Source organism: Alternaria viburni (assembly GCF_023758015.1).
Source record: "Alternaria viburni strain BMP 2772 chromosome Unknown scaffold_1, whole genome shotgun sequence".
NCBI lineage: Eukaryota > Fungi > Ascomycota > Dothideomycetes > Pleosporales > Pleosporaceae > Alternaria > Alternaria viburni.
Window position 1 is genome coordinate 793,623 of NW_026055770.1, and position 15,481 is coordinate 809,103.

General features: G+C 53.6%; 6 protein-coding genes across 6 annotated transcripts; 4 read left to right on the forward strand and 2 right to left on the reverse strand.

Annotated features, from left to right (window-relative positions):
• Nucleotides 1-2,229: 2,229 nt before the first annotated feature.
• J4E79_000294 (uncharacterized protein) lies at nt 2,230-3,138 on the reverse strand (the record flags this gene model as incomplete). The annotated part of the gene is made up of 1 exon (XM_049349211.1): nt 2,230-3,138. One exon carries the CDS (start codon nt 3,136-3,138, stop codon nt 2,230-2,232), a length of 909 nt encoding a protein of 302 aa, XP_049215998.1.
• Nucleotides 3,139-3,571: 433 nt separating this feature from the next.
• J4E79_000295 (uncharacterized protein) lies at nt 3,572-5,413 on the forward strand (the record flags this gene model as incomplete). The annotated part of the gene is made up of 3 exons (XM_049349212.1): nt 3,572-4,241; nt 4,294-5,035; nt 5,083-5,413. The coding sequence occupies 3 exons, from the start codon at nt 3,572-3,574 to the stop codon at nt 5,411-5,413; spliced, it is 1,743 nt and encodes a 580-aa protein (XP_049215999.1).
• A 1,025-nt stretch (nt 5,414-6,438) lies between these two features.
• Nucleotides 6,439-7,264, forward strand: TSA1B (Peroxiredoxin TSA1-B; the record flags this gene model as incomplete). Its single annotated transcript, XM_049349213.1, has 3 exons — nt 6,439-6,529; nt 6,619-7,055; nt 7,118-7,264. 3 exons carry the CDS (start codon nt 6,439-6,441, stop codon nt 7,262-7,264), a joined length of 675 nt encoding a protein of 224 aa, XP_049216000.1.
• Nucleotides 7,265-7,794: 530 nt separating this feature from the next.
• On the forward strand, nt 7,795-9,912 carry J4E79_000297 (uncharacterized protein; the record flags this gene model as incomplete). Its single annotated transcript, XM_049349214.1, has 1 exon — nt 7,795-9,912. One exon carries the CDS (start codon nt 7,795-7,797, stop codon nt 9,910-9,912), a length of 2,118 nt encoding a protein of 705 aa, XP_049216001.1.
• A 235-nt stretch (nt 9,913-10,147) lies between these two features.
• On the reverse strand, nt 10,148-12,302 carry J4E79_000298 (uncharacterized protein; the record flags this gene model as incomplete). Its single annotated transcript, XM_049349215.1, has 2 exons — nt 10,148-10,461; nt 10,517-12,302. 2 exons carry the CDS (start codon nt 12,300-12,302, stop codon nt 10,148-10,150), a joined length of 2,100 nt encoding a protein of 699 aa, XP_049216002.1.
• A 1,072-nt stretch (nt 12,303-13,374) lies between these two features.
• Nucleotides 13,375-14,369, forward strand: J4E79_000299 (uncharacterized protein; the record flags this gene model as incomplete). Its single annotated transcript, XM_049349216.1, has 2 exons — nt 13,375-13,864; nt 14,023-14,369. 2 exons carry the CDS (start codon nt 13,375-13,377, stop codon nt 14,367-14,369), a joined length of 837 nt encoding a protein of 278 aa, XP_049216003.1.
• Between the last annotated feature and the right edge of the window lie 1,112 nt (nt 14,370-15,481).

Here is a 15,481-nt window from a genome sequence, read left to right on the forward strand (position 1 = left end):
TTGAATTGAGTGCCGAAAGCTTGTAGTGAAATCGAGAGAAGTATGGTTTGCGACGTTGATATCCGGCCAAAGAACGTATATTTATATCTCAAAGAATAACTGAAGATAAGCTATGGCGAAGGCGAGTCGACTGAAGGTGTGTGTGAAAAAGCGTAAAGGAGGGTCACTCGACCATGCAACGGCCAAGGAGCGAGGGAGGAGCAGTTAGCGAATGCTACGAAAGTTCTCTGAAAGGAATGTGACAGTGGAAGAGAGAAGGAGGTCCTAAAAGCTAGCAGAGACCCAGGTCTCAAGGGTACATATCTTCGTCCACGCGCGCCTATCATGCTGCAAGCGCAGCATGGGCAGCAAGGCTGTTTGCACATACATATTTGACAAGATACGTCAGTTCCAAGATCTAGAAGCCTTATGGGGTGTGCCCTTGATCGACCAGGTACAGACGGCTACGATCTGGGAACGACGGTTAAAGGCCTCTAGGACAGACTGCTTGAAGCTCTGACTAGTCGAGTTGGAGACAAGAGCGACAAGAGAATTTGGACACTCGGTACATAAATGCACTTGGCATCTCCATCGGATATAGAACGCATGGCTCCAATGATAGCGGCAGTGCGATTTCGGTGCACTTCTCCATACTCCTCTAGTGAATAATGTGGAACGGAACGACAGCTCATTAGTCGCTCAGAAAGGACGTTTGGAAGTTGCTCGAGTAGTAAGTGGCTTCAAGGTTCTCGTTGCGATGGCGCTCCATGGAAAGTGTGTAGTGTAAAGCTCTCATACTGCTCGTTGGACCGTTTCGGGGCGTTAGGATGTGTAACGTCAAAATACAACATAACCATCAGATTGCTCTGTGATCCCATACCGCTTGCTACGCGCATCTTTCAAAACGGCATAGTTTCGCTGGGTAGCCCACGGGTGAAACCATGCATAGGCACATGAAGACGTAATCCCAGTGTCGAGTGGAAAGCGAGCGCAGTAGATATGATGGTGTACTCGAGTAGGGTGCATGCGGTAGATACCACCTGAGCCGGGATGGGAAATTAGGTGTTTGCACTACAGACGGTGTGGACGGAGGATTCGAGCTTTAGGCTGTAGGAGACTATGGTCAGCTCAGATTGAGTATTCCGTGGGTGATGTTATGTCTCCACTTCTTGCGTGCACATGCGTGTGTCAAGTCGTCGGTCATTGTAGTCGCTTAGGCCGAGCAAAGATACTGTGAGAAGTGCAAAAGCGCCAGGTGGGAATAGATGGTGAGTTGACCGCAGCGTATCGTAGAGACGGAGCGGGGACTGAAGCCGCACGAGGAAAGGGTGCTTGACGGGAAGGATGGCATGCGGGACGGACGGGTGGCCGCATTAAGCCGCGGTGCATACGCGAGGTATGAGCAGATACAGAAGGAAACCCGGCCTGGATGCAGCGACCTTGTAGTTTGCCAATCTGCGAAGAGATAGGCGTCAAGCGCTCCGAATAAGCCCTTTCTCGACACATTTTCGCGTGCAATCAGAAGGATTTACCCACGTTCGTGCACTTGTGATTAGAGACACGCGGTGCTTTGCTGGGGTTGTTGCAGATCAGAGAAGCGCTATAGCGATAGTACGGCCCATGTCTTGATAACGAGTTAGAGCTGCCGGGGTCAGTACGCACGTCGCGATGCATCATGGCTGCGACTGTAACCTCGGAAGCAGGATGGCCAGGCCGCTGCCCGCCGATCCGATCCCCCACGGATGGCAGGGCTGGGTGCCCGACGCACATGAGTATGTAGTGACGGCGAATAGAAAGCTTGAGTTGGAGCGTGGAGTGTGTAGAGATGGTGATAGTTGATGAGAAAGAAGCGTGGTCGTTCGAAAGGCGGAAAGATGGCTCGTGTGACCAGTCGTTCAAGTGGCGTGGCCAGTGCACGTTCAGCCTCCCACTGCACTGTACTATCTTAACATCACTCCAAGATGACAGCTCGACAGAATCAGGTCAATGAAACGCCAACCATTTGCACACATGAAAGCCCAAGACCCAGAGCATAGTGATGAGGACAGCATCAGGTTGCGGGCTCACGCATTCAGAAGTAAGCATGCGCCGCACGTATGCCGTTCTTAAGATGGAAAGGGTTGATGCAAAGAATGAAGATGAACGACTTGCTATCAAAGGGTATCATAACAACAATAAACGCCATGCTTAGCATATCGGAGACCACCAGACCTTCGTAGGGACCGTGGATCTGGTGAGAACCTCTCTTATTCATGCCTGTAGTCTCCGGACCAAGCCATTTAGAGGCCCCACGGCCTTTCTGCTCAAGACGGCATCTCTCGCCCCATCTCTTGTTCTACACACGGCTCTCTCGACCCTGCCGTCTTTGGTAATGGCCATGACTGCTGTCCGTCTGTCGGACCAGACAACGGTAACCTGCCTAATCGCCGCATCCGCTTCGATGTCCAATATGCGTGCGCTCCCGAGATCGGCATCCTCCTGCTCGATATCCGAACTGGCCTCGTCGTCGCTCACAAAAGCGTTTAGAATCTTTCCATTGGATGTGAAGCTGTCGTCTTCACTATCCTGTCTCGATGGTGCCAGACCAGCATCCTTCCGTAGTTCTTCCGCCGCGTTGACGCGCAGATGCCAGCTCACGAGTTCCTTCCTCAGCAGTCTTCCGAATCGCACGAGATCTTGCTCTGGGTCGTTCTCTTCGTCTTTGCCGCTCGCAGGTAGCCACTTGTCCGACAGGTGCTGCAGAGGTATACATGGTGGAACGGTGTGCTTGTGTATCTTCATGATTCTCTTGTCGTATTTTTGTTTGACGCTCAGCAAGACATGGTACGTCTCGACAAATCTGCCTCCCAGTGCTACGTCTATGCTGACGCCGAGGATGTTGCCGTCATTCAGCGCATGCGGGTCGGGATCTTTGACTTTGTATGCAGTCACGCCGGCGCAGGCGCGGTAGATGTTCTCGAGGTTACGTTTTGACTGCCGTGTGATGACATCATTGGCATCATTCGCGGGTTTGTTGTTTGTGTTGGTGCTTTGAAGGCGCGCTGCGAGGTGGGGTTGCGACAGCAGGACGGAGGATAGATTCGCACGGTGGGCGTGGAGTGTCGCTAGTCGGGTGTGGAGATTGCTAATGTCCTCGTCGAGCTGTTCGGTAGTCTCCATGGTGAAGTAGTGTATCATCGCAGAGGCGCATCGGTGTCCAGGTTGAATCGCGTCGAGCAGACAACGCGCTAACACGTGACTAAGCGTCGAGCAGGGGTGGCCGGAGGTGGGATGGAAGCCCGCGACCCGCCTAGTGCTCCGCCCTCGAGCTCGAGACTAGAGGACACGGTTCCGTATCCGCCCAGTAATTCAAAGCCGGTGGCCATCGTTACTGCATACTGTTACCCGGCTGCTAACACGTTTCTTGTCATTCACTAGTCGCTCTCTAAACATCTGTCGCAAACCAGAGTTTGCGTCTTCTTTCCTACGCTTCGCCAATCTCAGTCCCGGACTTCAGCCACCTATCACCCGCGCGACTCCTATTACCTACCCACTTGTCCAACTCCACCACCAAAACCCCTCCTCATCAGACGCACACCACCGACGCACCCAAATGAGCAAACGCGCCTCGCGATCCAAGAACCGCGGCTCTGTACTACGTGAGCAGAGCTCCACCGACTCACTGCAGGAGAAGAAGAACGGAAATGCAAATTCCACGGCCATGAACAGCGCCATGTTGGAACATCGGCGCAAGCATTCGTCCTTTGACAGCAATTCGCCATCGAGCCAGGCTGCATCCCTCATGGGCAACTCCAACTTTTCGCTCGATGACGATGTGCCCAAGCTGGGCCAAGAAGACGAAGGAACGTCCAAGGGTTTCTTCGAGCTGTCCAAGAAGGACCAGAGCAACTTCCTCCTCCTCGTGCTGTTGTACTTCCTCCAGGGCATACCCATGGGCCTGGCACACGGCTCTGTGCCATTCCTGCTCAAACACAACGTGTCCTACGCTGCCATTGGTGTCTTCTCGCTCGCAGCCTACCCGTACTCGCTAAAACTTCTATGGAGTCCAATCGTGGACGCGGTATGGTCACCAAAAGTCGGACGCCGGAAGAGTTGGATCTTACCCATTCAGACCATTTCTGGCTTCTCCATGATCTGGCTGGGCAAGAACATCAACCGCATGATGAAGGAGGCGGGCGAGACCGACAGCGGGGTTTGGACTTTTACGTGGTGGTGGTTTGCGCTCGTATTCCTTTGCGCCACTCAGGACATCGCTGTGGATGGTAAGACACTGCAACATCTACAACTGGCATGCACGAAGCTAATTGCGAACAGGCTGGGCGCTGACCCTTCTCTCCAAGGAGAACCTCGCATACGCATCGACTGCGCAAACCGTCGGCCTGACCGCAGGCCAGTTCCTTTCCTACACCGTCTTCCTGGCCTTCAACTCCAAAGACTTTGCGAACAAGTGGTTCCGCAGCACTCCTGCAGACACCGGAATAATGGAGCTTGATGGCTATTTGAGCTTCTGGGGGTGGGCATACCTGATAGTCACTCTTGGACTGGCAGTCATGAAACGCGAAGACCGCGATAAGAACGGCGATGGCATCAGCGAGGTTTACCGTACCATGTGGGGCATCTTGAAGTTGAAGAACATTCAAAGCTTCATCATCATCCATCTCATCGCCAAGATCGGGTTCCAAGCCAACGATGCTGTCACAAGTCTGAAGCTCCTAGACAAGGGCCTCAAGCAGGAGCAGCTGTCTCTCGTCATTCTTGTAGACTTTCCCGTCGAGGTCTTCCTGGGCTACTACATCGGAAAATGGTGCCAGACCTACCCGCCGATGCACATCTGGTGTTGGTCCTTCATCGGCCGCCTGGTGGCTGCTGGGTTCGCGCAGTTTGTCGTGTCCATCTTCCCGGCTGGGGGAGCATCGTCTGGTTTCCTGATGCTGGTCATCGCTGAGCATGTGCTGTCGACATTTATGAATACGGTCATGTTCGTCGCAGTCAGCGCGTTCCACGCAAAGATCTCTGATCCGCTCATCGGTGGTACCTACATGACGCTGCTCGCTACGTAAGTTCCATTCCCCTGCTCTCTACGTATTATTAACAACAGTATAGCGTTTCAAACCTCGGCGGTACATTCCCACGCTACTTTGTCCTCAAAGCCGTCGACATGTTTACTTCGGCAACCTGCATACCACCTACGGATGTTCCTAAGGCAGATCTGCTGAAAGGGCCACTTATTACACAGGCCTTCTCTTGCTCGCTAGAGGCAGAGAAGCATCGCTGCCAGGCAGGCGGTGGTGTCTGCAACGTCACGAGTGACGGATACTACATTGTGAATATCCTGTGTATTGTGATTGGTGTAGTGACGTTCTGGGGCTACATCAAACCTGCCGTTATGCGCATACAGGCGTTGCCGCTCAGGGCATGGAGGATTGCTGGATAGGTAGATGACCTACGAAGTGTACGATATAGATGCAAAGCTTGAATTTAGATGAAGGCACGTTGCGCGGCTATAGGCCGCTGATCAAAAACTTTTGGACCCAGAAACATGGCAATAATCCGTCTCCAAGCCGCTTGCGCACGTATGTGCCGCGCTCGCGCGTTCTCCCGTGACCAGGCGTGCTGATCGGCCAATAGTGGGTGGCCTGATGCACCAGTGTAAGCCACGCCGTCTGGAGCGCATGCAGGTACGTTTGCGCCGCAGTACATGTCTCAGACCGCTCAAAGAAGGATCAAACTATGCAAGGGTTTGCTCACGAATAGCCTGCACAGTTGGGTGGTTATAGCTTGAGATTATTGGGTGAAAGAACTTTAGCGGCTTGCAGTTGTCAGTCATCAGATGGTCTGGGACCGTTCTGTAAGCAGGCCGAGCCTCGACCCAGCATGCCGATGACGCCGATAGAAGGACATGTTAGCTGGTGCGATATGTCAGGCCATGTGTAACGGCTGCGGCCCGGGGTGAACTAGCAAAGCTTTGAGGGATCAGATGCCTGCGCCTTCTCCGAGAATCTCGCAAACCCCCGAAGTCGCCGAAGACACGCTGTGCCAGCTAGAGTAGCCTCATACCTCGGAAACGTGCACAAGGCGTCGACGCTTACCTTCCTGCGGCTAGTCGCCCTCGACATCGCGTTTTGACATCTGTCGCAAATTGTCTGCTGATCTTGAATACTCTTTTACCTCTATTCCTATTCGCCTGACGTGTCGCGCCCTTTTCCGTCCCTCGCAGCATAAACCTACCTAGTCCGACACCTTGATCGACGTCCGACTTTACATCAACCCCAAAGTCTACCGCAGCCGTTGGACTTCCAAGGGCCCAGCCAATCCCTTACCTACGCCAATCCCGCCGACGTGTAACACCGATAACGAATTCCTGCGAATTGTCTTATCTCGAATCCTACGAACAGTGTTGATACCGCCTGTATCGCCAATCTTGTCGCGTCGTCCTTCTGTATTGTACAGACAATCGTAATGGCTTTTCCAGCGTACCAACCTAAGGCGCGGGTCCAGAAGCCCGCGCCTCATTTCTCTGGCACTGCAGTCGTCGATGGCACATTTGAAGGTATGCGACTGTTTACCGTCTTGCACCTTTCTCCTTCCTTCACGCATCCGATTGCCTATCAGTCAGAGCAACGTACTGACAACTCTTAGACCTCAGCTTAACAGCCTATACATCCACCAAGCAATGGCTCGTCCTCGGTTTCGTCCCCATGGCCTGGACTTTCGTTTGCCCGACCGAGATCCTCGCCTTTAGTGAACGCGCATCCGATTTCGCTGCCCGTGGCGCCAGCGTCGTCTTCTCCAGCACAGACAGCGAGTATAGCTTGCTTGCTTGGACAAACGCAAGCAAGAAGGAAGGAGGCCTGGGCAAAATCAATATTCCTCTGCTGAGCGACAAGAACCACAGCATTGCAAAGGACTACGGTGTGCTGATCGAAGAGGAGGGGATTGCGTTGCGAGGTCTGTTCTTGATCGACCCGAACGGCATCGTACGACAGATCACCATCAACGACCTTCCTGTTGGAAGATCGGTCGACGAGACTCTTCGCCTGATCGATGCCTTCCAATTCACCGACAAATACGGCGAGGTACGTTGCTTCCTATCCCCATGCACCCCCAAGTACGCTATATGCTAACATAGTTTCACTAGGTCTGCCCTGCTAACTGGAACCCGGGTGACGAAACCATCAAAGCGACCCCCGCAGGCAACAAGGAATACCTCGAAAAGCTCCATGCTGACACCAAGATGTCTGACGTTGCCGCGAAGACAAACGGTACGGCTTCTTCGGCGCGTTGATAATGGCCGGCCAGACCTCAATGTTTCGGAAACAGTGTGCTGATCTTCCTTCTTCCAGGAACTGCATGAAATGCAGATGTTTTGGCGTGCTTTGATCCTGCGATATTAGCATATGCGTCTCGTCTTTCATCTGTGATTAGTTGCATTGATCGGCGTTGTTCTGCCGCTGTCGCGTTGGTTTTCTGGTTGCGGTCTTCGGCTCAGCTACGCCCATCATACCAATAGAATCCACTTTATACAATGTTCAAAACTTTAAATCAAATGCTGCCTTGAACCTAATGGCACTGGGTGTATCGGGAAGGCTTAGTTCGAAAGACTGTGATTTACAACAGGTCTCTAATTCCTACATGAGCTCACAAATAACTTTAGCAAGATGAAAACGCCCCAGAACTTCTGTAAAATAGCACAGTCGCAAGCTTGTCGCGATGTTGCGAAGGATGGGCGTTAGCTTCCGCTTGGCGCTACGGAAACAACGCGACGCCACGGATCTGTACCTCTTTCGACATAGCCCACAAGAAGGGCCTCCAATCATGGAGCCACGCCTGAATACGCTACTGGACATCTCGAACCAAAGCAGCATGTCGTACTTCACAGAGCCATCGAACATGAGCTCACCTGGCTCGCAACGACCATCACACCACATTAATCACAGCTTCGTACGCCCAAAAGCGCTCATGCTAACGAACGCATCTCCTGAAACCGCTCAGTCAAACGACCTCCGACGAGATGGACAGGAGAGGCTATATGCCACACGGTCGATGCCTAGTGCTCCGATAGCCCACGTATTGAACGATGAGGCGAATGTGCTCGAGGCTGCACAACCCGTGCCATCCACCTTTGCCCCATCAACGACACCTTTCAGCGGAAGGCTAGTTGATTTACTTCTGGATAGCCCGGATCACGCGAGGCAAAGATGGGATCAAGAGCAACAGTATCTTCAGCCCGAAAACTCAGGATGCAGCTCAGCTGTCATCAAACTACCGAGGTTACCGCAGCCTCCCAAGCGGACAGCGAAGCGACCTAGAATTCCACCGTTGCTACAGGGCTTGCATCAACCGCCGCCACTGCCGCCTGAGGGCAGACTCTTCCCACCGATCACTGGGGAAAAGAATGGTTTCGCGGGCGACAGAGGGTATGACGCACGTTTTGAAGAGTCCAGGACCAAGGATGTGGACGAGCATGCCTTTCTCGAAGGAAATGCCATGGACTACAACAGAGCTGGTCAACATGCCGAAACCCAATCATTTTCCCAAGCGTCAGTTCCGCCTGTATCTTCTAGTGTAATAGATGTGGCCCATGAGACAGATGTAGCAACAAACGCCTCCAAGGACTCTGAAGCGCTGTTACAGCCCAAGCGTGGGAAGAAGCGAAATAAGTGGTCTGAACAAGAGACCAAAGATCTGCTTATAGGCGTCAGCAGGTACGGTATAGGCAACTGGAAGAAGATACTACAGGACCAAGACTTTGCATTCAACAATCGCACCGCCGTTGATCTAAAAGACCGCTTTCGTGTATGCTGCCCTGGTGAAGGTCTGAAGCCACGGCAGCCAAAGACCAAGGGAAAAGAGAAAAACAGTTTGGATGAGACACCACCGGATTTGCCAGATCAAGCCATCTACACTCATCAGCATTCTCTTCCCATTAGCGAACGCCACTCCGACATCAACCTCATTTCGAATTCTCCCAGCCCGACAGAGAACCAGCAACGTGGCGCTACTCGTAATAAGGCTACTACGCAGCTGGATCTAGCCGAGCTCGGTATCCGGGAACCATTTTCAAAAACCACCCGTCGACCACGCCGGGCCTTTAGCGCACGCGACGACGTTAATCTGCTGAAGGGCTTTGAAAAATATGGGTCTGTATGGCACTCGATGCGCGACGACGAGGATCTAGGGTTTGCAACTCGGCATCCAACAGACCTACGCGATCGATTCAGAATCCGGTATCCAGACAAGTACGCCAAAGCAGGATACAAGCTCAAAGCAAAAGAGAAGGAACGTACACTATCAAAACAAGCACAAGAACAAGAGAAACAGGACGATTCTTCGCAACAGCCAGACCCCATTCCACTCCAGAACCATTCGCACCAAGCGAAATCAAGTCACTCACAGAACGACATTGCCATCTTAACAAAAGACGTTCACCCCTTCAACAACAGCGGACCAAACACAAACGCGCCATCACACTGTCCAATCTCGAACAACAACACGAACTCTGCCCTAAAACCCTTCAACCCCTCCTCCTACCTCTCCGACCCCCTCCCCACGCTCCCCTTCGACGACCCAGACACCGACCTCACGCAAGACATGAGCACCGTTGGCGACGAAAGCCCAATAACACTAAGTCGGAATATTCTCCGTTGGGCGGATGCGAATCCGTCGTCTCTGTACGCCTTGCCCGCTACTTCTGCGGCTTCTGCTTCGGCGTCGACGGGAAATGGGCTTGGTGGTAGTCTTGGTGGTAAGGGGGCTGGCGGAGGCGGGTCCGGTGGTGGTGGTGATGGGGGGATGAATGGGTTTATCGGAGGAGGGGGAGGTCAGCAGCAACAGATGGATAGTGGGAGGGGGATGGTGCTGCCTGAGGCGGATAGTTGGCTGTTGGGTGGGGAGAGGGTTCCGACGTATGGGATGTATAGGCATCGATCTTAGCATAGGCTGATGTGTCGCATGTAGCAGTGCGGAACGTAGGTGGAAGGTCAACTAGCCACCTCATGTTGGCATGATAGGGATTGCTCGATACAACGACAGACTTCAGTATAATTTTCCAATTCGGTACTCTCGAGAGCTCAATTGCAGACCTATTCATCCTGCCTACATGACCCATGCCCTCTGCCCACATAAACCCGGGTATCACTCGCTCCCAACCGACCATGTATCAAACCCCCTATCTCGCAGTCTGGCAAATGACAAGGGCAAATTCTCGGAAGTCTCCTCTAGTAGCCTCTTCCACGTCCTCCTCCACGACACGACCATACTTCTCCTCGTACTCCGCCTTGACTCTAAGAAGATGCTGCCGGTCCCAATGTAATCTCACAAGACGCGAGATGAGCAGTTCGACTCGTTGTTGGCGTTCATGCTTGCTGGATGTTGCTTCCCGCGAGGACAGGCGACTGTTGGAAGAGCGGCCGTCGTTTGCGGGCTCCATGAGGTCGACGAGAGCGTGGTGGAGGAGCATGGCATCTCTTGCAGGACGGTTGACTGGGACGCGTGATTAGTACACATGCAAGAATTGAGGTGTGGGAGAAACACTTACTGACGCCATTGAGAATGTGCGCAATGACTTCACCAACCAAGTTGTTGCTCTTCTTGAGAGCGTCTCTCGCGAAGTTGCCTTGGTACTTTCTCTCATATGTCCTCAGCACCTCGCGCAGATGTGCGTCACTTCGCATGATGACAATACTGAGCATAGCACTTTCTCCGCCTTCCCTGGCTCGGATGGCTTTGTATAGGGTATCGACATCGCGATTGCGATATTCCACCGGCCACACATCGCTTTCTTCCTGCCGATTGGCTTCCAGTGCCATCAACACAGCTTTACGGAACTTGTCGGCTTTGAGCTCCTTGTCCATGCAGCGGATGAGGGAATCGCTGTAGCGCTTGTCTTTGAATGAATCTTTGATCTCGCGGATCTCGTGGTTTTGTCGACCCATTAGCGATTCGATGAGGAGTTCTCTCTTCGCCGAGTTGGACTGGTACCAGTAGTTTGCCCAGTAGCCCTCGCCTTCGTATTTGCCTAGGGCCGTCACGTAGGCAATTTTGCCAAAATTGCCGTTGGTCTTCAACTTGATGTGCTTGGCGATGTTGATACCCCTGCCTTGTACTTTGCAGTGTCGCTTGTACTCGGCTCGCAACTCGAGCATCTGGTCGTGCGTGAGGATTGGGAGGATCTCGCATATAGTCTCCACATCTGGCGTCCGCGCCGCCAGTGCGTCGACTAGGGCTAGAGCGTCATCAGTGGCATCGTATATTCTCGCTTTTCGTTTCTCCTTTTCTGGGAGGCGCTCGTCGCGGCCATATGCGGCCATTGCCAGCTTGTCGGTATGCCGTGAGGACCTCGAAGGGCTGGGCGTTCGTCGCGAGGAGGTAGAATGAGCACGGCGGCGGCGGCCATGACCAGACTCACGAGGGGAGAGGGTATCGAGAGGAGGCAGATGGTCAAGATCGTCATCTAGCATCAGCGCCTGAGGCATAGGACTGATGGACTGATACGTTCCATGGTACGCTTCGAGCAGTGGACTCGGCGGTGGTAGTCCGGAGGGGAATCCCCCAGGCATGCCTCCTGGAATAATGGTTTGTATATCGGGTCTGTTCCCGCTGACGGACAGCCTATCCATGCGCAGCCCATCCGGCCTGTCGCCTGCGCCAAGGTGACCTTGTGGACGCATCTCTACTACATTACGGCCATCGTGTGTGCTCATCGGCCCCGAGTAGGAAGCAGCGCGGTGATGATCAGGGCGCGGCGAGTGGCTGCCCATGGGAGGAGGTGGGTAGAAGGACTGGTCGGCTGGGGGCGGCTGAGGAGCCTGTGGCATGGTCGCATACTGAGATGGCGATGGAGGGGCCTGTGATGCGTACGGGGACTGCGGTGGCGGCGCATGCGATGCATACTGAGGCTGCGATGGGGGAGCTTGCGACGCATACTGCGATTGTGAGGAAGGAGCCTGCGGCACGGCTGTGTACTGAAGTTGGGGCGTCGGGGGGTAGGAGGGGCTTATGGGCTGGGAGTTGTGCCGCACGACTGGCGGCTGGTTGTTGCTGCCCACGGGCTTCGCGGTATACTGGATATTCGTGGGCGGACTCGCATACTGGAAAGCGCCGTTGGTCTTCGCTGTCGCCGTCGGGGTGCGCGTGGGCGCGTTGTGGGATGCCGACGTCGCGGTATAGGCAAAGCCTTGGGCGGTCGGCGCATACTGGACGTTGCCCGGCTGCGCATACGCGACGCCCGCCGAGTTGGCTGCCGTGGTGGCAGGATGGGCGAACGAGGCGGACTGGGTATACCCTGGTCTCTCGTGGGGAGGGAGATCGGTGTAGTTCCCCATGGTAATGGGTTCGCTGGCTGGTCTGGTCGCCATTTCTCAGTTCAAGTCCCGCAATGTCTGTCGCAGACATCTGGCAGACGCATTTCGCGCAGTACTCACGTCGCATATTGCTGACCCGGCTGCCTAATCTCATACTGCGGGGTTGCAGCGCCGTTGTCAGCTGCACCTCGATGTCGCTGAGGCTCGCGCCCGTCACGGCTGCGTGAGCGCGCACCCTCTCGACCGCGCCCAGGCGATTTGGACCGCGAGCGCCTTGACTTGTCGTCTGGCCGCAAAGACATGGCCTTGATCTTTCACTGCTCAATTGATGAGACTTATGTCAATTCTCGTGGTCGAGGTTTACGCGCTGAACACTTCGGTCCAGTGCACGGCGCCACGAAAATTGCGATGGCTGGAAGCTGCCACACCATTGCCGCTCCTTTCAGCCTCGCTCATGTTTGCATTGGGGGCCAAAACCGTTGCTCAATTCGCCCTCTCTCTGGCGCCGGAGATCGGGTAGGCGCCTGCGCACATCGTGGAGCAGCTCCGTGAGTTCTTGTTGTAGCATCACGATGCAAAAGGTGTCGTTGGTCTTGATACGTACGTCGAAAGTGGAGAGGGAGGCTTTCCCGACTCCAGCACATCCGTCCGCACTGAATCACAGTCATGATTCTTATCTTGCGTCACAGCGTCAAGCGAGCGCTAGAAACGCCGAAGAACCTCTATCAGAAACTTATGTTGAGCCGCTCCAGCTCCGTAACGCGCCGATATTAACGTCGCCATCGGCGAAGACAGGAACTGTGGGTCTCAACTCACCGCTTCAGCTACCTGACGTGGAAATATCGAGCATTCTACGGACATTACCAGGGCATGCTTGGTACCTTAATGCTTAGCCTATCCGTCTGGTGAAAAGATTTCAGCTCGAGCTGAAGTGGTGTATCGGCAGAGCGCCACGATGCATAGATAAACAAACCATGACAGCAGCTTATAGGCCGTGACCATCAGCACGAGCCGCGCTGTTCTAGTTGGCACTTAAAGCTGAGGTGATACCATATTCAATTGTTACAATCGTTATTCGCATTCTACTTGAATCATGGCTATCGTTATTCCACCTCCTAGTAATCTCCAGCCGCAATCTGCACTCCTCCAATTGCCAGCAGAGATCAAACACATCATATTTGGATTGTGTTTCGTTGCCGACCGCCCCGTAATCGACCCCCGAATCGATGGTTCCAAAACGCGAGATGACAATGCCGTTCGTACGACACCAGGCGCTGCTCTGCTTCAGACATGCCGTAGAACCTACCACGAGATCGACCGCCGTCCACTCTTCGCGCAGAACACCTTCCGCTTCTCAAATCTGACCGGGATGCGGGCTTTCCTACATGCGCTTCCTGTGGAATACAGAACGCGCATCCAAGACATCGAGATTGACTTGCGAGAGTTGAACTCCGATCGCCCTCACATTGCGCGTGAGTGGCTGCAGTACGTTGCGCTAGCAAAGAATGGAGGCTTGAATTCATTGCGCGCTGACGCAGCCGGTCTACGGTGCCTGCGGATCAACCTAGAGGCATGGCCAGTTAGTGAGTACTCTCAGTCATAACTTCATGTGAGACATATACTGACATGGCAATTCAACTTTCAGTTGCCGTTATTCGGAGTGAACTTTGGAATTTTCTTCGAAGCATGCTATCGGAGCTCGAGGACTTGGACAGAGTTGTCGTGACTGGATCAAGCAGAGGCAAGGCAATGGAACGAAACCTGCCATGGTCGCCAGTTCATTTTGTTGGTGGAGATGACGTTGGAACCCACGACTTGCTTACTCGAATGAACAAGTGTGTCACCAAAACCGGCAGCGACAACGCCGTCAAGTGGCAGCGACAAAACGGCAGATTACAACTCGAAGTAATCTCCAAGCCGGGTTTACACGAAAGCGTTGCCGCACAAGGTTTACGAGCTCCGCAGAACGAGGACTGCGCAAGATTCTTGCCACCGAGCGGAGAATGTTCCTTCTTTGCCTGCGAGAATCGCCACTCCTATGGAACAGAACCCGTCGATAAGGAACTCAGTCCCAATGCCGCCGGATGATGGGCCTCGCCGGGTCCCAAGGACCATAAATCTCATTCTTGTACTTCTGGAGACCGATGAGCCACCAACTGCAGACCCCCATACTCAACACAGTGAGGATGACCCCTACGATCGCACCTGCCAAGAATGTACTGCGACCCCCACCTGTCAAGGTGACGAAAAGACCACCCCACGCGCCGGTTACTAGAGTGACAGTGAGGGCGAGATGACCCCACGGAGATCGAGCGCGGAGCTGCCGACGGAAGATTGGGAATAGACCGTATATTTCGATGGAGAAGAGGGTCAACGAGAAAACGTGTGTGGTGGATGGCAGGCGCGATGCAAGAACAGCCGATGCCATCATGGCCGAATTCGTGGATATTGAAGCTGGTAATCTGTTGACATACAACTTAGCCGTACGTACATTCAAGAGACTAGTGTCATTCATACTGTGCGCCTGTGCCTGCACTGTAGTCGAAAAAGGCAACGTTCATCATGAGGAGCCATGTACTCAGCGCCCATATCGAATCGCTTGTCGTAGAGCGCGTAAGTGACTTGAGAATAGGACTGAGTCCAAGTAAAGCCGCATAAATCAACAACGCTGATTTGGCAGTCGCCAAGCGCTGTTGACTTCGTCCTGAAAGCGCCGACGATGGTTTGGTTGCAGCTTGGTCTGAGTCTGAAGCGGGTGTCGATGCCACATTGGAGACGGTCTCAAATTCCTGTCCCATCCAATGATCCCATAAGAACCAGGCCAGAACTGTGCACAAAGTAGCCCACCCCACTACTGCGACAGGCGATACTCTGTCATGGATAATAGCCACAAAACAGCAGCAAAAGATGACCACTGTTGCAAGATGCTGCACAATAACCGTAGCATCACCCATCAGCGACCAGAACTCATAGGGCTGTAATCTTGGATTGCGCTGGAGATGATCAAGAAATGTCGTTTCATCTGTGTAGTTATCGGGAACTGTATACGTCAGACCTGGTTGGAGATGCGAGACCGAGGCCTGCGTGAGCACTCACAGGGCTGCTTGAACCATAGTAGTTTCTTGTAATTGCCCTTTGCAGGTCGGTTTACGATTCGCGGCCCACCCTTCCTCTTCCTGCTAGTAGCAGCGAGAGATGCG